Here is a 20715-nt window from a genome sequence, read left to right as displayed (position 1 = left end):
TGTCTTACACGCAAGGTTTTTTCTATTTTGATATTTAAAGACGTTAGACATTGCGTATCAATATCATTTTTGCAGAGTGGAGAGACTTGATTTTGATAAGGACTTGGTTGTCTTTTTGCCATCTGCTTTCAGTCCTTTCGTCTTTTAACATATGATTTGATTATTCAGAATTATTGGGATGAGGTTTGATATCTTTCAGTTTCACACTTTGTTAGATTGATTAACAATCTCACAGCCTCATTCACTTCATCATCTATCCGATTTTTCTCTCTATACTTCTCAGACTGTAAAAATGGCATAAAAAAAACCCAGGTTAGTGATACTAGCTTTCGTCTTTCACGATTTTATATATTTTATACGTGGCAGTTGAAGATACGGATCGGATATGTGATCTTCAATCACCAATGCTTTAATAAATCACCACCTGATGCCTTCGTCTTTGATTTTGTCATTTCCATAATTTCCTCTCAAAGTTTATGTAAACCTTTCAACAATCTCATAATCTCATTACTTTGATCACTTCATCGTCTATCTCTATTTGTCCTCTCCATGCTACCCCACACTATTCATATAATATAACCATGGCAGCAGAAAAGCCTGCAACTTGTAATCATCCTACTCTTCCTAGGTACCTCCAGAAAGTTGAAGTCGAAGACCTTTCCCGAGAACGCAAGGACCTCATTGCTACCTTACCCAAAGAATCGGGTTTCTTCAACAACTGTATCCATCAATACAATGGTTTTTGGCTCACCACAAACCGATTGCAAGGAACCCTCAATTGTCAGAACCACTTTCAAGCTCATGACTCTGACATCCTCCTCGTAACCTCACCTAAATCTGGTACCACCTGGCTCAAAGCCCTAACTTTTGCCATTCTCAATCGCAAGACTCATACTTGTAGTCACTCTCATCCTCTCCTCACTACTAATCCTCATGATCTTGTACCCTTCTTAGAGGGCGTTCTCTATCTTCAGACTACCATGCCTGACCTGAGCTCTTTCTCATCACCAAGGCTCTTTGCAACCCATCTCCCGTATGTTTTGTTGCCAGAATCTGTGAAGGGGTCAAGGTGTAAGATTGTGCACTTGTGTAGAAACCCAAAGGACATGTTTGTCTCATTCTGGCATTTCGCAAACAAGATAAGACCAGAAACCCAAGGGCTGATTCCAATTGAAGATTTTTTTGAAAAGTTTTGTCAAGGAACAGTTGTTATGGGCCGTTTTGGGATCAAATTTTGGGATACTACAAGGAGGCTTTGGAGAGCCAGCAGAGAAGATAATGTTTTTGAGATTTGAAGATTTGAGGCGCGAGCCAATCAAAGTTTTGAAGGACCTTGCTGAGTTTATAGGGTGTGGTTTTTCAAAGGACGAAGTGAAGGGAAATGTGGTGGAAGATATATTGAAGCTTTGTAGTCTTGAGAATTTGAGCAATTTGGAAGTGAATAAGACTGGAAAAGTGTGGTTTGGCATAGACAATAAGGCTTACTTTAGGCGTGGAGAAGTTGGAGATTGGAAAAATTTCCTCACAATTGACATGAGCGAGCGTATTGATCTTATTATTAAAGAGAAATTGGGGAAACATGGCTTGAAATTTTAGATCCATATATGTTACTTGACAATCTCGTCCATCAAAAACAAGGTGTGATTCGGGTTATACTTTCTGTGTGCGACATCCATATCTCTTCATAAAATTTGGACATATCAGTTTCTTTTAATTTCTGTTAATTGACAATGTGTGTTATTCGGGTCATCCAAAAAAAAAAAATTGTGTTAAGATGTACAAAGGTTTTTTGCACCGTCCGTTATTCTTTAGCTTTGAAGTCTTAGCTGACTTCACAATTTAATTTAATTATTTTCATGGGTTTTTTTATACGTTGTCAAACTGTTAACTTGTAGAATAATTATCAATAAAATGGTAATTCCTTTCACTTTGTTATCTTCTGGTAATTAGAGGTGCAAGCTGTGTTTCTTATAAAATTTTAGATAAAAATACAAATTTAACCATCCATTATTTTTCGCGGATAGTCTGATAGTTTATAATGTGAGGTGATATAAAATAAATTATTAACTAATAAAAACAAAGCAATGAGCACCTTCCGTCTGTTTTTAACAAACACCGTTTTATTAAAATTGGGGAGCCCACATTCCTTTAATTCTCTCTCTCTCTCTCTCATTTTCAGAATGCATGGGCTATCTTTCTGCAACTCCTCATCTCTCTCTCTCTCTATCATCTTCATGAACGAACCATCAAAGGAAGAAGAAGCAATTCGGTAGGTGAAGAAGAGCAACTCCTCACCTCTATGTTAAGTGTTTGTCGAATTCAAACACTGAAGTCACTTGGAACAGCTCTCATGTTCCGACATCTTCTCGCTTGTGGGTGAAGAAGACAACTATGACGGGCGATGGAAAGAAGTACGTCCATGAAGTTGCCGTTCTTGGCCTTGCCTTGCCCAGGACTAGAGTTGTCCCTGCTGCGTCTGTATTCATCCACCCAAAACTGAACAAACTAGTCTAACTCTTTCTCTATCTTCTTGATGGCCTTCTCTTGTCCACCGCCTGACGTAGGAAAGATAATGAGCCATCGCAATTTCCCATAAAGATAGATAAGGTCTTAAACCAATCCCACTCAAAGAAGAAGCTGAGGGCTTCCAATGGCGCCAACATAAAGAATCACCTCACCATTGATTCCTGCATAGCCATGAGAATCTCAAGCTTCGAATCAGCAAAGGAGGAAGACAGAGGCAAGAAGAACTCTTTCGACACTTGTGTATCTGGCGACTTTGATATTGGAAGCTCTGGCATATGATAAAAGATCTGCAGAACTGTATCTTCTTCTTGAGCTATTGAACGTTGATGAGCTCGAGCTTCCATGATAGGCCAGAGTTGGCGTTGGCTCAGCTGTAGAAAGAGGCGTTGATGGCGCTGCTTCAGCCAAGAACGCAGCTGCTAGCATTGGGGACGCCGTCTTTAGAGGTAAAGGATGACAAAAGAAGAAAAATGAATTACATGGTTGAGATTGAGATTCTAGGGGCCCAAGGAGCCGACACATCTTTCGTCGGAGTTTTGATCTGAGAAGAAGATGATAAGGACGACTGAGGCATGAAAATCGTCTCAGGTGTTGTAGGCCCCACAATTTTAAGAAACGGCCGTTAGTTAAAAATAACGGAAGGCGTCGGTTGCTACTTTTTGGTTAGTTCATGATTTATTTCTCGCTACATATATACTAATAGACATTTCTCATAAACTTGCTGATGGTTAAATTCACCCCTTTATCTTTATATTACTTTTATATAAAGATAATACATTATAAAATGAAAGTTGATGCTTAAATTTTTACTTATATATGACATGATGAGTGATTGATCGAGGAATATTTATTTTGGAACAAATTTTCTTCTTTAATATAATTTTTATAAAGGGTAAAACTTAATAGAAAATTTATTTTTAAAATTTCCCCTGGTTAATCAAAGAAATAATGCAAGTGTAAGGGCAAATAAGCATCCATATGACAGCATATTCTAATAAAAAATACGTTATTATTGATATATTTAATATGCATGATCACAATAAATTTTAAAATAGAATAAATTGTTATTCATATTTTAATTTACATATAATAATAAATTATAATTATATTAAAATAAATTATCTTATCAAAAATAATGAATAAATTACTTTTAAATTCTTAATGTTTTTATTTTATTTTGTGATATCTTTCAAAAAATTAAAATATTCCTTATGGGAAATAAATCTAGTTTTGAATTATAAAAATTGGGATGGTTAATTGGCAATTGTTTGCCTTTACTAAATTTATAGTTATTCCAAATCCAACGTTCTTAGAAATTAAGAAATCTAATTTAGAAATTAAGAAATCTAGTTATATAAAACTAGATTGTCACTTTCAACCATGTTTTTAAATATGTTAAAAAATATATGGACTAGTTAGCTCATCAAGTGTCTTAAGACTCTCATGATATCACTATTTTAAACTCTAGTGTAAGAATTTGTTAATTTCTGACATGATTTGATTTTTTTTGTCTTGTTTACTAAGGCTATCAATTCAAAAACAAAAACAAAAGAAACAAAGGAAGAAAGTTTGGTGAGCATGATGTGTCTTTGTGCTTGTTTGCTTGATAGATAGATGAAGGAACGTTTTTTTTTAAGGGCTTGTTTGGTTGAAAGGAAGAGGAGGGTTGTTTGGACAAGGTTAGGGGAGGGGAAATTTTAAGGAAGAAAGTTTGCCACGTCACTTACCATGTGTTCGGTAGATGATGCCATGTCACCCCGTCACCTCATGCCATGACACAACCACATGTCATGTCATATATTTGTTGCAAAATATGCAAAAAACTATGGTTTGAACTCTTTATTTCCCGTCTCCAAGCTTAATTGAATTGAAATGCATTTACAATTATTATATACGAAATTAAATATATGTTATTTAACTACATATACATATATCAAATAATATATTATTAAAGAGATATACATATATTATATTTTATTTTCAATTATTTATATGAAAATAATTTATATGAATATATATATTTATTATATTTTCAATAAAATATTATTTTTTACCTATAAATCTTATTTTTGTTAGGAAAATAAACTTAAAATAAAAATATTAAATATTAAATAATTTTTTTATAAACATTGTGGATTTAAATATTAACCACACTAATCTTTGAGCTGCTATAAAAATGATTATTTCGGTTAAAAATACTATTTTTTTAATAGTGAAAAGGGGGCACAGCCCAAATACAAAGAATTAAGAAAATTCAGGGGATTTAGATCCTACACAATCCTTTTACACTTGGTCCTTCAGAAATGGGGGAGTTGAATCAAAAAAGGCGGAATTAAAAATACTATTATATATATATGCAAGGCCCCAACTACAAGCATCATTATTGGGCAACCCTACTGTAATAAACAAGTGACATTATATATGGGTGTGTATTTATTTTAAAAAATTGTGCATAGTTTTTTTTTTAAATATTTCACTTCCTCCCAAAAAATTCCTATTTGTTTACACCAAAAGAATATTCTATTTAACTTTTATAAGATTTTCACTGCTTGGACATTATTTATGTGAATTACATTTGAACGTATTTTCATTCGATCAGAAAAAAGATCAAATAAAATGTCTAATATGTGGATATATAACTAATTATATGATCACTTTCAACCATCAGCTATTATTTGTTTTTGTGTGGGCGTGTGTTTGGTTAATTTACCAACTAAGCATGCAATTTCCAATTCGATTTTACATGTGAAAAATTGGATTATAGATAATTTACATCTTTTCCCAAAAAAAAAAAACTATAACTTGATTGTTTAATACTCATAATTTACCTTCCAAAATTTATACTCCTTTCGTTCAAAAATGTAAAATTTTTTTTAGAAATTAGGTGTTTAAAAATATAAGGTATTTTTAATTTTTTGATGTGTAATCATTGTCTTTATTTTTAAAAATGCCCCTATTGATAATGATTTTATATTTATTGTAAAATGTTTAATAGAAGTAAATATGAAAAGATAGGATTAGTTGAAAAGTAGGAAGTATTTTATTAGGAAATAAGATTCAGTTAAAAATATCTTATATTTTAAACGAAGGGAGTAATTAAATTATGTTCCTATTGTCTTACACGCAAGGCTTTTCTGTTTTGATATTTAAAGACCTTAGAAATTGCGTATCAATATCATTTTGCAGACAGGAAAGATTTGACTTTGATAAGGACTTGTTGTCTTTTTGCCATTCATTTTCAGTCCTTTCGTCTTTTTACATATGATTTGATTATTCAGAATTATTGGGATGAGGTTTGATATCTTCCAATATCACACTTTGTTAGATTGATTAACAATCTCACTACCTTCATTCACTTCATCATCTATCCCACTATTCTCTCTATACTTCTCAGACTGTAAAAATGGCATAAAAAAACTCAAAATCTGATTATCTCACCGCTCTTCACAAGTTCCTCGTAGAAGACGAACAAATTTCTCAGGAACGCGAAGATCTCATTGCTACCGTGCCCACAGAACCGGGTTGGATCAACAACCATATTTATCGACACAATGGTTTTTGGTTCACTACAGGACGCTTTATGCTCAGTTGCACATCAACTCAACATGTCCTTGTCTTTATCCACGCTTCAAAAGTGAACACAAGGTTCTTTTACATTTAAGCTCAATGCCAGCAAGTGATATGCAAGGCAGCGTTTGGCAGTTTTGACCGATCTCCTGCTGCCAGTGCTATATTTTACCACCCCCTGCACTAACTTTTCGCCCTACACTTGCCAGAAAAACGCTGAAACTGATAAATTCCAAAAGAAAATTCTTCTGGCCAGTGATATATTCAAAATAACACACACACACATATGGACACGAAAAAGTGAACTGATCAATATTGATCTCATGTATTGTAAGGAGTTTGAAGAATAAGCTGTATATCTGTTGAAGTTTTATATATTTTACACTGACTGATACTTGCGGAAATCCCAAGAAGGGAACGTGGTCCAGCAAGAATCCTAAATCTTATGTGGGAGAATCAAAATAATAGAGGCCAAGGTGCGTACTGTAAAGCATTTTAGAATTTAGACTATTTATGGGATTTAGGGTGTTAATCAAATTCGAATGTTTAGTCATATATACCAATAAAATAAAAATCAAACCAAGGGAAATATCTTCCAATTAAGGGCTTATTTGTTTCATTTTTTAATTAAAAAAATACTTCTGGGAAATTTTAGAAAGTTTGTTCGAGCTTTTAAAAAAAAAAGAATTAAAAATCTTATTTCTAATTAAATTTTCTATACGACATAAAAGCTTTGATCATTTCTTAATGTTTTGATCAAGAAGAAGAAGGAAAATTTTATACACGATATAAATGAATCTGGACGTTATTCCATTGCTGCTTCATATATGAAATTCGAAGAACGATTGGCTAAAGCAATTGCTATCATATAAACAATGCATGCGTCGAGGAACATTTTCTCCCCATTTCCTTCCAATTAGCTTTGAATAATTAGCAACGCAAAATAGAATTGATTTGCTCTTCTCAATTGCCCTGCATTATTTACTTATTTGCACTACGCAAAAAAAGGAACTGAAGATATATATGCTAATCTAATCATATATAATTATAAAAACACAGTGCAGCATATGACATGTTTTATTGTATATAAGCCGAGAGATAATAAATCAACTTGGGAAAGTAGAAGTGTGAACGGGAGGTCTGTGAGAGGCTCATGGATTTAAATAAAACAACATGATTGCCTGACCAAGTTATTGGCTTTTATTTAAAATAATAAAAAAAAAAGTTTCTAGGGAATCATTGTCCTCTGTGCCAAGACAAGCGAAGAGAGCAGCCAAAACCATTATTTTCAACTTTTTATCTTTTTTTATGATTCGAGTTACAATTATTGAGATGATATAGTTTTTTAATCTTAATAATGAATGGTTAAAGAGACTAAAAGACTGAATAAAACAATTGCTTTTGTAAACAATAAAAAAGCTGGCGCCCACATGTTTTAGGGAGCCTTGGTCCGAATCTAAACGGGCATAGGATATAAAGCAGTAGTGAAGATTTATTACTAAATAATTGCTTTATACTGGTTGAACAACTGTCAGAAGCTCAGGTTGCAAAGAATTGGCCTTTTGATGTGTATATAATACATACATACATACATACATATATATATATATATATATATATGTTATGTATATATTCTGGGGCTCTTTGATGCAGTGAGAAAAGTCGGATCTAAACTACAGTGCCCAGTATAATTGCCTGCATTGCCCAACATGCAGTATTTAGATACCAATCTATCAGCCTGGGCCACGATCACGAGAACCACATTTTGAGATGATTAAGCCAATTTTCCATACGGCCCTTGACCGAAATGAAAAGTATTTAGATTAAAGTATATCTTGATCTTCTAATTTTATATAAAATTTTATTTTAATTTTTTAATTTTATAAATATATTCTTAGCTTCCAAGGCTTCTAATTCTAACATTGTTATAATTAGTTTCAAACTAAATTTGTCAACATATAAAAATGTCTTGTCAATAAATTAAAAGTTTGAATGTTTTGTTAATGGATTGAAAAAGACATTTTATAAAATTAACTAAGGGATCAAATAAAACCTAATATAAAGTTAAAAGATTAAAGTGTCCTTTAACAAAGTATTTATCATACTTTCAATGAAATTTTTATTAGGCGTTCTCACATTCAAAATTATCCCAAGAAAGTAATTCTAGAATGATATTTCTATAGTATATAATATAGTTGGAAGAATGATAGTTAATTTTCAAGGTATCCATTAATTTAAGTTAAGTTCTAACTAATTTTAGAATGCTAACAAAGTTTCTTGGTTCTTTAGTGGCAATAAGTCTCATAGCTCTAAAAATTTGCAAGTTTGGCTCTCAATTTTAAAACTTCATAATGATACATTTGCAATTTGTTTTCATAGGGAACATATATGTTCATCTTTAATGTTCAAAAATATACACAATAGTGAGAAAGCAAGGTCTTTTGTAAATCCTTATAGCTATTAAACTTGATATTTTTTAACATTAAATATGAACGTTTGTATTCCCTTTTAGAATTTGAAAAACAAGTTGTGAATGTATGATAATAAAGTTATAAAATAAAGAGCAAAACTTGCAAATTTTAAAATTGTTAGACTTAATATTTTTCAATATTAAATATAAACATTTGTTTTTCCTATTAAAATTTAAAAAATAAGTTGCTAATATATCATAACTAGTTGCAAAATCAAGAATTGAACTTGCAAATCCCTATAGCTGCTAGACCTAATACTTTTCAATGTTAATTAAAGATGAATATTTGTATTTTTCATTAAAATTTGAAATATAAATTATAAATACATTTTAATAAAATTAAAAAATTGAGAATTAAACTTGTAAATCTCGCTGTTAAATTTATTACCATTGAAGGATCAAAGAATTTTGTTGACATTTAAAATTAATTGAAATTTAATTTAAATTAATTAGATCTTTCACTGTCATTCTCCCGTTATAGTTTGTTTTGCAATTTTTGAGATAGGATTAAATTTTTTGGGACTGAATGATTCAAGAGTTGAAAAGACTGAAAGAGGGTTAAGTATTATTATACCATTATCAATTTACCTTTGGGAAACGACAAATGAAAAGAAACCAAAGATTGAATGGCAGATAAGAACGGGATCCATCTTGATGAGCACCCTGCTTCTCCCAAATAATATTATGAAAAGGAAGAGTGAAAAAATGGAGAATGGGTGAGAGGAGTAAGAAGCATGGACTGCTTGGTTACATCACATATTCTAAAAAATATAAAGTAAAGATGCAGAGCGAAAATAAAGAAAGTGCTCATCTTATGAGATCTGAACCATTTATATTTTAATCTGCATGATTTAAATTTAATAAATTATTTTATATTTATAAAATAAAAATTTATAAAAATTATTAAAAAATTGTAACAAGTTTTTTTATTATTAATCAGGTGATCAGATTTAATTTTAACAGTCTAATTTAATATTAAAAATTTTATATATTAACTACTTTGATGTACTTTGTACAGTTCAAATTTAAAATTTTTAACTTATAATTTTTTTAAAATATTTTATATTTTTATTAAATTTAAACTGTCTAAAGCACATTTAAGTAGTTAAAATATAAAATTATAAAAATTTTAATATTAAATTAAATTGTGTAAAGTAGATCTGGTGATCAATGTATAAAAATTATAGACATTTTAATATTAAATTAAATTATTTAAATTGAATATAAACACAGTTGATGATTAAAAAGATTTATTAAATTTTTTATAATTTTTATAAAATTTTTATTTTAATAAATATAAAATAATTCATTAAATTTGGAGCACGCACCCAAGAAGAACCCGACGGGAAGTGCCTACACACACATCTAAGAATAATTGAAAAAATAGTTGGAAAGCAAAGAAAAGAGATTGGCACTTTGGTCAAAGACATTTATTTTGGACGAATCACACTCCAACAGTGATCGCAATTATTGTCCTACTCCTTCTCTCATTCATCATCCTCTCCATTCTCTTTCCATCGTCTGGCTGAGTTCCATTTTCAATTTTCAAGACCTTTACGCTATTCCTGCTATCTATACATTTCCCTTCCAAAATTGTTCATCTGGGTTTTTCTCACAGCCTTCAAACTGCCACATCGGAGACAGTTCAGATCTTGGATTCATCAGTTGTTCCGACTTCGCTGGTAGTCTCTCTATCGTCATCTTTTAGATCTCAAGTTACTCTTTTTCTGTTATTTACTGTTTTTTTTTTAATGTTATGTTTAACCTTACCAGTTACCTTGTTAGACTCTAAAATTTTAATTCCAACATAACGACCCCAACACTAGAAATCGTTTTGTTTCTCAAAAGTTAGCCTTGTTTGCTCAAGTCTCACTTTGTCTCACGAGCTTTAATTTTATGATCTTTTGGTGGAACCAGTGTTAGATTGTTTTAGCCTTCTCGCAAAGCTTTAAAATCTTACTTGATCCTTATAGAATAAAGATATAATAATTAATGTCTTTTTCTTTCGTTAATGTTTTTACTTTTTATGCTATGTAACAATACTGACACCAAACATCATACAGCGGAGTTCATATCATCCGAGGGTTCTTTAATCAGAAAAAAGCTTTTTGTTCAGAAATTTTTTTCCACCTCATACCTGTATTTTCAGGTCCAACATGTTTTTGAGTTTGAACTTTGAACTGGATTTTTTTTTATGCTGTCAAACCAACTAATTTTTTTTAAACTGATCTCACACCACTTTTCAGTTTTCACTCTTCTTCTGCTTGAGAGAGTTTGAAATGGATTTAAATATAGATCTCACACCACTTTTCACTCTTCTCTTTTTTTTTTTCTTTAAACAAATAAACTTCACAAAAATTCAAAGATCTCAATTCATCTTTTTAAACAGGGGTGGATTTCTCTCTATTTTTTTTTTCTCTACTGCCTCCCTACTGCAAATTTGAATCATTTAAATTGTACTTTTAAAAATTATTAAATTTAAATTTTTTAAATTTAATTTAACGGTCCAGATCTACAATGGTTTCTCCTATCCTCTGCTCTCCTTTGCGGAGAATAAAATCCAACTCCTTTTAAACATGTATTCCTCTTATCTTATTTGTAGCTTTTCTTTCTCAACCATAAAGACAGGGTAAAAGATAACTTTTGAAACTTTTGCATCTTCCAAAATTTATAGATGAATTCTTTTTAAACTACTCAACTATTTCTATTTGTAAAAAAATCACATTCATTTTTAAATCACTGATACACTAATTAAGTTGTAGTTTTTGAAAAATTTGTAAATTTTAAAAGTTAACTTATAAATTGTGTGGAATACTAGTAAATAATAATATTTTAATTGTTATATATATATATATATATTAAATTATTAATATTTTAATAAAAAATTATTAAAATAAATATAATATTTTTTGTTAAAATAGTGGCCTACCAAGGTAACTGATTAAGATGGTATTTCAATCTTTTACATGGGAAAGAAATAACATTTATTTCTTGATATTTATTCATAATTTAGAAAACTTAATTTTTATTAATATTTTTAGATAGTACTTATTTGTAACTTTTTATCTTTTTCTGGAATTTTTGAAGAGTAATTTTTTTGGTCAATTAATAGTCAAAACTAATATTTGTTAACAGCAATGGTGACAATACATTATTTTCAAATGTTGTAGGAAACATTGCAGTAAAAACAAATTTAGAATTTTAGATGTTTATAGACTTGTAGTCTAAGGAAAAAATTACATTTAACCCTAAAAATATTTGTTATGCTTTAATCTTGTTAATTCACTTTATCAAATAATGTTTGTTCGTGATAATTTACTAATAATAAATTTAACCTGAGAACCATCCTGCACGATATTTTAATTCAAAAAAATTATTTCTATTTCTTTTAGTTAAGTTTTGCTTCAGTTAATTTATATATTTATTGTAAACCAATTAAATTATATTTATTGTACATGATAGCGCGCCATATACACACTCTTATTTGTTACTTACAGTAACAAATATTGAATAATAATATTTTTACGAATAGACGGGAAACAAATATTGTATAATTTTCGAATCTCATCAGAATAGAAAAGATATTATTTGATTTTTTTAATAATTTCATATAAAGTTCTTTAAATTTTGTGGGTCGTGTACATGATTACGAGGTATGCTTTTTTAATGTTAGATTCTTTGGAAGATGGAAAATCTTTAATGTTCGCTGGGATGCAGTCACCTGCAATTGGTAATGTAACTTTTGATGTTATATGGTTCTCTTTAGGCTGTGCTGGCTCAAATGGCAGAGATTGTAATATCAGTTATTGCCAAAGTTGCTGAATATTTGGTAGATCCAGTGGCACGTCAAGGGAAATATTTGTTCTGTGCTGGCAAAATCACTGAAACTCTTGAAACAGAGAAGCAAAAGCTTGAATCAGCTCAATGTAAAGTGCAGAATCGTCGCCAAGAAGCAATGATTAAAGCTGAAAGAATTGATGACGCCGTTGAGAATTGGCTAGGCGAAGTGAAAATTCATATTGATGAGGTGCAAAAATTGGAACAGCAAATGAAAGAAAACAACAATTGCTTTCATGGGAGGTGTACTAGTTATTGGAAGAGATATTGTTTGGGCAAACAGATGGCAAAGAAGATAGAAAACACAAAAAAACTTGTTGAAAGGAATAATTTTGATCCCTTTTCTGTCCCTGGGGAAATTCCAGATATAGAGTATTTTCTTCTGGAAATTTTGTGTATTTCCAATCTACGAAGTTGGCTTCAGATGAACTTTTGGCAGCTCTCCAAGATGACGGTACCCACATGATTGGATTGTATGGAATGGGAGGCTCCGGCAAAACAACCTTGATTAAAGAAGTTGGCAAAGAGGTCAAAAAATCAAAGCTCTTTGATCGAGTCATACTTGCAACCATCTCCCAAAATCCAGATAATAAAAGGATTCAAGATGAAATTGCAGACATGCTAGATTTGGAATTGAAAGAACAAAGTGAAGCTGGAAGAGCAAGACGTTTGTCAGTGAGATTGAGTAGTGGGGAAAGGATACTCATGATATTAGATGATATGTGGGCTAAGATTGATTTGAAGGATATTGGTATTCCTTTTGAAGATTATCATGTGGGCTGCAAGGTCCTTCTTACTACTCGACGTCAACGCGTCTGCACTTTGATGGATTGTGAGAGGAAGATTCCATTGCATCTCTTATCTAAAGAGGAATCTTGGACATTGTTCCAAAAGCATGCTCGTATTGTGGACAAATCATTACACGATGTGGCACAAGAAATTGTTGGGGAATGCAAAGGGCTTCCTATTGCAATTCAAGCTGTAGGAGCCTCTTTGAGAGGAAAATCTATAGAAGAATGGAATGAAGCACTAGGAAAATTGAGGTATTCAAAACCAATTGAGGAGGAACCAGGTGTTAGAGATGCTTTTTCTTGTCTTAAGTTGAGCTATGATTATTTGAGAAGCGATGAATCCAAGTCACTCTTTTTGATGTGCTCTATGTATCCAGAAGATTCAGATATCTCTGTTGAAGATTTGTTTAGAATAGCAATTGGTGTGGGCATGTGTGAAGAATTGGGTTCACTTGAAGAGGTGAGAAACAAAGTGAGTGCAGGTATAAATAATCTTGTAGATTCTTGTTTGCTAATGTGGTCTGAGAGAAAGAAAGATCAGTTGAGAATGCATGACACAATTCGAGATGTAGCATTGTGGATATCATCCCAAGAAAATCGCACTATTCTAGTGAACCTTGAGAAGGATATGAAGGTGGCAAGAAATGAGTCGATAAAAGATTGTTATGCATTCACTTCTTGGTGCAATCAAACATCTCAATTTCCGCAAAGATTAGATGCTCCAAAACTTGAGATTTTGCTCTTTAACAACGTAGGTGCATGTGAATTATCAGAAGCAAATTTTAGAGGTATGGCAGCACTCAAGGTAATGCAAATCAATGCTGGATATGATGAAGTAGTGGACTTGTCATCACTATCATACTCTATGAATTTGCTAACTAATCTACAAACTCTGCGCTTGCAAGGTTGTCAATTAGGTGATGATTTGTCATGGGTGTTAGGCCTCAAAAGACTTGAAGTTCTTGACTTGAAAGGAAGTTCGTTTAAGGAACTTCCACAAGGATTAGAAGAGTTGAGAAAATTGAAGATGCTGGTTTTGTCTTCGATCAAAGAGCAAAGTTTTAAGATAGTAGAGAGATGCACACGCCTGGAAGAGTTATATGCTTCAAAAATCCGACTGAGTAGAACAACTTTAAAACTTGGTGGATGTTATTCCAAAAATGCCTCTTTTCCCATATTACAGAGATATGAACTTAACATTGGGGACTACCCTACATTTAATGGAGGACATTATGCTACTTTAATGGGTTGTCACTCTAAGGTTTTGTTCTTGGGGGAATTAAAAATATTTGCTTTAAGTCCATTTATTAAGGATCTTTTACAACGAGCTGAAGCTGTTTTTTTATATAGACTTGATGGAGGTTTCAAAAATATTGTACCAGACATCGTTCAGGGTGTAGGAAGGATGGATGAGTTGACTAGCTTGTGGCTTCATTCTTTTTCAAATTTAGAATGCGTTGTTGATGCAAATTCTCATAATGTTGATTTGTTTCAAGCAGAAACTCTGTTTACAAAGCTAATCAAGTTAAGGTTGGAGTCTTTAAGCAATTTGAAAGAAGTTTGGTGCGGTCCACCTTTGCTTTTCTTCTTTGAGAAATTGCAAGAACTACATGTATCTCGTTGTCCTATGTTGACATCACTCTTCCCAAAGCGTGTCGCCAGAGCTGTGCTGTCGTTACAGAAGCTAACTGTAGAAAGTTGTGATGAATTGAAGAACATAATAGACGAGGATGGTGATGGTACCAGCAATGAAATAATTTCAGCTTCAAACAATTCACATTCGGTGTTCTCACAATTGAAAAGTCTGACCATCCTTCATTGTCATAAGTTAGAATATGTGTTCCCAAACTCTTGTGCTCAAGGCCTTGTGCAGTTGGAGGAGGTGCGTATTGTGGGGGCTTCTCAACTAAAGTATGCTTTTGGCCAATATGAAGATGAACATCAAGAGTTTCAGATGGAGCTTCCTATTTTGAAATCACTCAAACTTCATGGCTTGAAAAATTTGCTTAGCATTTTCCCAAAAAACTATCATTCAAGTTGCCCATGTTTGAGAAAATTGCACTGGGTGGAATGTCCAAAATTCAGAGCTTCATGTGTTAACATTATGGTTGGTTCAAATATAAATATGGTATGTATTTTCATGTGCTATCCATTGTATTATTTAGAGGAATTTTCCCTGTTACATTTATAATAATATCTATGAAAATAATGCCAAAAAAAAAAGGCAAGGTATATATTACATTGATTTGCTAAATATTATAATTACAGGACTACCAGTTATACAACAAGGTTTCAGCTCCACTATCGTTTTTGAAGTTGGAGGAACTTGTGGTTAAGGGTTGTAGCGTGGAAGACATTATATTTCCACTTGAAAGGGATGTTTTTACTGAAATGAATTCCCAAAACAACTTGATCTCACTCTTAGAAACTCTGGAATTGGATAATATGCCTGAGCTAAAGTTTGTTTGGAGTGGTCCAATGGGAACAGTGAGCCTCAAAAATCTTAGAGTATTTACAGTGAGTGGGTGCAACAATTTGAAGATAATTTTCTCCCCTGTAATTCTTAGAAGTGTACAACTATTGGAATATCTTGAAATATCAGATTGCAATGAATTGGAGGAAATAATGAGTTGTACAGAGGTAGGAGAGCAAGTATTGTTTCCAAATCTGAGAGAGCTTCATGTTTCGAGATGTAGCAAGCTTAAATGCTTATTTTCAATAGCCATAGATTGGAACAATCATTCAGAGAATGTGTTACCCAACTTGAAATTCTTAACTTTGGAACAAGTGCCGAGTCTTCAGGATTTTTGCCACGGTTTATCCTTTTCCAACAATCGCCTTTTTCAGGTACTCACATTTTTGTTGGTCATTTTGCTTTCTTTATATTACTTATCTTACCGCACTTTTTTTTACGTCTCAATTATTAGTGTGTGGAATCATTAGGAGTCTCACGTGTGTGTGTATCAATATTTGATTTAACTCGCAATTGGAGTTTCAAAATCCTAAAAAACAACTATGCTCATATATGTATATATATATATATATATATATACATATATATATATATATAGTTTTTCTAATATATGTATCCATTTTCCAATGGTTTCTAAATATTTATGTGACAATTAATTCTCTATTGGATTCAAGGGAAATGGAAGAGGAGAAATTTTAATGAGTCCAATTATAAAAAAAAAATTGGCAAGCAGAGTTATAAAATTTTTATAGAAAAAATATAAGGGAAAAAAATGTTAGAAGAAGGAGCAAGGAAACACAATTAAAAACGTTAACCTCCTTTTTCCATTTTATTTTTAATCTAAATCATTAAAATCTTCACTACCTCCCATCTCCCTTCAGCCAAACATAATATTTTTTTTTATTTCAGAATTTGTTCTTTGTATCAACAATTTGTTTAATTTTAGAATTTTTTACCCTTTCTATTTTGAATATAAAAAACAATTTGTTTTGAGATCCGTTTGTTTAAAATTAATAAATAAATAATTTATAGATGGTTTAGAAATTTTACAAAAATAAATTTATTTTTTAAAAGATTATAAAAATAGATATTATTTGATGTTTAGTTACAATAATAAAAAAATAACTATAACAAATTATATATAACAACACATTTTTCTCTCATAAAACATCTTGTACATGTTAAAAATTTTAAAGTTTTAAACGTCATATTTTATTCTAAAATTTATTATTCCATGAAAATAAAAAATATGAATATTATTGTGTTATAATTTATAACTTTTTCCATTGCACGTTAAAAAAAACTTGTTTTATCTTAAAATTCTTATCCATGTACCAATAAAAAAATATAGATAATATATTATTTTATTCCATAATATTTACATGTGTAATTTAAAATTTAGATAACAATTTGTGGTATTTTATAATTTTTTTGGCTTATTATGTAATATTTTTAAATCAGGGTATCATTGCTTCAGAAAAAAAATATTACAAAAGGACCCTGGCAGTGGCACTGAATTAGAAGTTATATTTTGATAACGACTGCTTATTTTTATTTTTTTTGCAATTTGTTGTTCTTGTACATTTAAATTAAATTATTTTATAGGTTATGTAATTAAATTTGTAATTTACCCATCTTCCAACAATATAAAAATTAACAAAAAAAATCAAAAAATGATAATTGGATATCGTCTTTGCCTAATATTTAATTTCTTTTTGCTGCACTTGTACCGTGCGGAAAAAATAACAGTTGAATGATCAATTTTCAATTGTAAATTGAATATATAATTTTTAATTGAAAGCCAGCATTTGAATATATAATTTTTGTCAAAGGATTAACTGGTAAGTAGACGACATTCCATAGCTTTAATAGATAGGTACAACATGATTATTCAAATTATTTTTCCTGTTTTGCTGCTTCCCTTTTCTTTAGGAAATCACGCGGCCATTATAACAGCTGATTGATCAATTTTTAATTTTAATTTTTTTTTGTGAAGTAAAATGAGCATTTCCACCTATTAATTTTTTTAAAAGAAAAAAATGTCGTACAAAATTTGTAAATACAATCATATGAATGTGTTAAAATTTTATGGAAAAAAAAGAAAAGAAAGAAAGCAGTAGCACTTGTTGATTTTGTTATGGTGTTGACATGTCTTTGGTTCTGTGTATATGTAGCTGTTGGGTTCAAAACTAGAAGGCCTGTGGTTAGGAAGTGAGCCAGAGCTGTGGGTGACGTGGAGAGCTCCTTCACAGATTTCGAACTTTGTCCATCTTCAAAACCTTATACTGAGTGAATGTAAGGAATTGAAATATGTATTTGGTGAGGGCTTCCACGGAAGAACCCTACCAATGTTACAATATCTTACGATAATCAAGTGTGAGGAGTTGGAGGAAATTCTGAGAGAGGATAACGAATTCCAAACATGCTTTCCTAAATTGGAGGACCTCAGAGTTGAGCATTGCAACAAGCTCAAGTGTCTTTTCTCAAGCTCCTCTCTCACTCCATTGCTTCCCCATTTAGAGAGAATAGACATATCTGAATGTGCAAAGTTAGAGGAGCTTTTTGGGCGCTGCAGTGAAGCCAGCAGTAACAATGTCAATGAAATCGCGCTTCCAAACTTGACATCCATACGACTAGAGAAATTGCCGAGTCTTGATGTCTGCAATGGGTTCAAGTTATACGCTGTGAACCTTACACATATTAGCGTGCGAGAATGCCCAAAATTTTCTTCAATCATAGGGGCAACTGGGAGCATTTACACTCGAATAAAGGGAAAGGTAAGTCGCATTCTTCATGTTGCTTTTGTTTGTTTCACGTGGACGACAAAAATAAAAATAAAAATGAATGGTGCTTGAACACTTATCGTAGCATGTTAGAGCCTTGAACCACTTCTACCCAGTATCAAACACCTGAACAATGGATATATATGGTCAAAATTAATCATTATAGTAATGTTTAATTGTTAAATGTGTTTAGGCTCCCTTTCCTTTGTTAGTTCATTAATGACCTTCATTTGTGTTTCCCATAGGATGCAGAGCCTCGTGGGAACAGCGGCAGTCAAGTGCTTGATCAACTCCCATATTTCTTCCCAGAAGATTTGTTTTTAAAGAAATTAGAGTTACAAAAATTAAGTGAGCTAAGCTTCATATGCAGCGCTTTCATTACTCCCTCCCAAAATTTGAGCTTCCAATATCTTGGATCTTTAAGAGTGCATGGATGTGGAAAGCTGAAATGCATCTTCTCCTCCCCTATTTGCGGAAGCCTTCAACAGCTGACAGGGTTGGTCATTAGAGAATGTGAGGAAGTAGAGGAAATCATGCAAGAGTTGGAAGGAGCTCAGCATGTATCCCACATTTCTTTTCCAAAATTGCGGAGGATAACAGTGGAGGGGTGCAACAAGTTGAAATGCCTTTTCAGGACCCCTACAGTTGCAATGCTTCTTCCAGAACTAAGTCACATAGAGGTATCAAATGCTGCGCAAATGGAGGAGCTCTTTTCGCATAACTATAATGGTGATGAAGCCCCTGTCACTTCACAACATATTGTGTTTTCAAATCTCTACTCATTGAAACTTTCAAAATTGCCAAGCGTCGCTCACTTCTACAAAGGATTCAACTTAAGTGCTCCATATCTTTGTGATGTCCAGATAAATGAATGCCCAAAATTTGACTTTTCCTTTGAGGAACCCACTTCAACAGAAACCACAGGTATATATTTATCATGCTCCCACAATTTCCTCATTCCTTTCTCATCACTATTAGTGTATTACTACATATATACGTAAATAGATCATGTGTTAAAAAATTACGAATGGATCAAATATTACAAAAATTACGCGTAGCAAATGTTTGGTTACCTCTCACTTCATAGAGTTACTTGTTAATTCTATTCAGGTGTCTTGACATCTGTTTTTCTGTTTCCAAAACTTACATCAACAAGCTTATAATTAACTTCAAAATTTTAATAATAATTCACTTTAAGAAAATAGAAATGCATCATTTCTATTTTTATCAGGAATTTATCCCATGTGCTCAAAAACATTTTTTTCTTTCAATACTGCTGATAAATATCATTAATTTAACACAAAATGAAAACAGAACAACATCTGAATTCCACGGAAAGTTCCCCATTGTTAAAAGAGTATGGATTGTTATGTTCCCTCCAAAATTATTTGCGCTTGAGATCAATCAAAATTCTGAATTTGAAAAGGTTCGGTACAGAGCATGCAGTAACTTCAAAGCTTCCTAGCTAAAATGGTTGTGCTGATCTGCCTTATTTGATTTGTTAAAAAAGATGTGCACGTTGAAGTATGAATGTGTTCATTCACAGAATGAAAACATTGCAGCACCACGAATCATTTGATGGAGAGCATATGATAAAGGAAAGAGCAGATGGCAGGAGCAAAAAGAAAGCAGTAATTATCATATGCATGGGGATGTTACTAGTTAGAAATTTGTGTTTGTATTGTTAAAAAACCTAGTTATTGAAAATTCTGAAGTTCAAAGCAAGGCCCGTAAAACATTGTATCTAGAATTTTCCAGCGGTATAGAGTAGATGAATATGAATGTGTGGATCTTTGTTTTGGATTGTATTGACAGTGATGATACAACTTATATTCCTTGTGAACAACCAGCTTCTTGAATATTACAAGCAGAGTTTAATGGGCTTTTTGTCTTTTGATAAGGTAACTCTCACCCTCCTCGTTTTTTTTTTTAAATTTTTTTGGTGTGGTTTATGATGAGAGGTCTTGATTAGTATTCCTATCCATTCTATTTCATTAGATTCCAACTAACCAAACGGCTATATCTTCCATACCGAAGTGTCTCCAGATGCTTTTAAACAAGGTAATACGGCAGAAACAGAGGAGGGTAATATGGTACAACCAAAAAATTATTTTGGAGACCTTTTTTACAAATTAAATTCTTATCCATCATCTTGAGGGATTTTCATTTATTTAATTTGAATATGATGTTTTCACTAATTAAGAGAATTTTTCTCTTGCTTTTGTTTAATAAAATCTATCTACTAATTAGAGCTGGGTATAGCAAAAT

The 20715-nt window shown here is 31.8% G+C and overlaps 1 protein-coding gene and 1 pseudogene across 1 annotated transcript; both read left to right on the top strand.

Moving 5' to 3' along the window:
- Positions 1-306: 306 nt before the first annotated feature.
- On the top strand, positions 307-1907 carry LOC129322938 (cytosolic sulfotransferase 5-like; annotated as a pseudogene).
- A 7361-nt stretch (positions 1908-9268) lies between these two features.
- LOC129322555 (uncharacterized) lies at positions 9269-20330 on the top strand. Its single transcript, XM_054968855.1, has 8 exons — positions 9269-9279; positions 10182-10245; positions 12330-12643; positions 12766-15319; positions 15460-16038; positions 17839-18441; positions 18693-19371; positions 19994-20330. Exons 1-8 carry the CDS (start codon positions 9269-9271, stop codon positions 19996-19998), a joined length of 4809 nt encoding a protein of 1602 aa, XP_054824830.1. The 3' UTR covers positions 19999-20330.
- The last annotated feature ends 385 nt before the right edge of the window (positions 20331-20715 follow it).

Source organism: Prosopis cineraria, unplaced genomic scaffold (genome assembly GCF_029017545.1).
Source record: "Prosopis cineraria cultivar Desert tree isolate PC_DT_omini unplaced genomic scaffold, ASM2901754v1 PC10, whole genome shotgun sequence".
Taxonomy (NCBI): domain Eukaryota; kingdom Viridiplantae; phylum Streptophyta; class Magnoliopsida; order Fabales; family Fabaceae; genus Prosopis; species Prosopis cineraria.
Note: the sequence above shows the minus strand (reverse complement) of the source record. Positions and strands in the feature narration are given on the sequence as shown.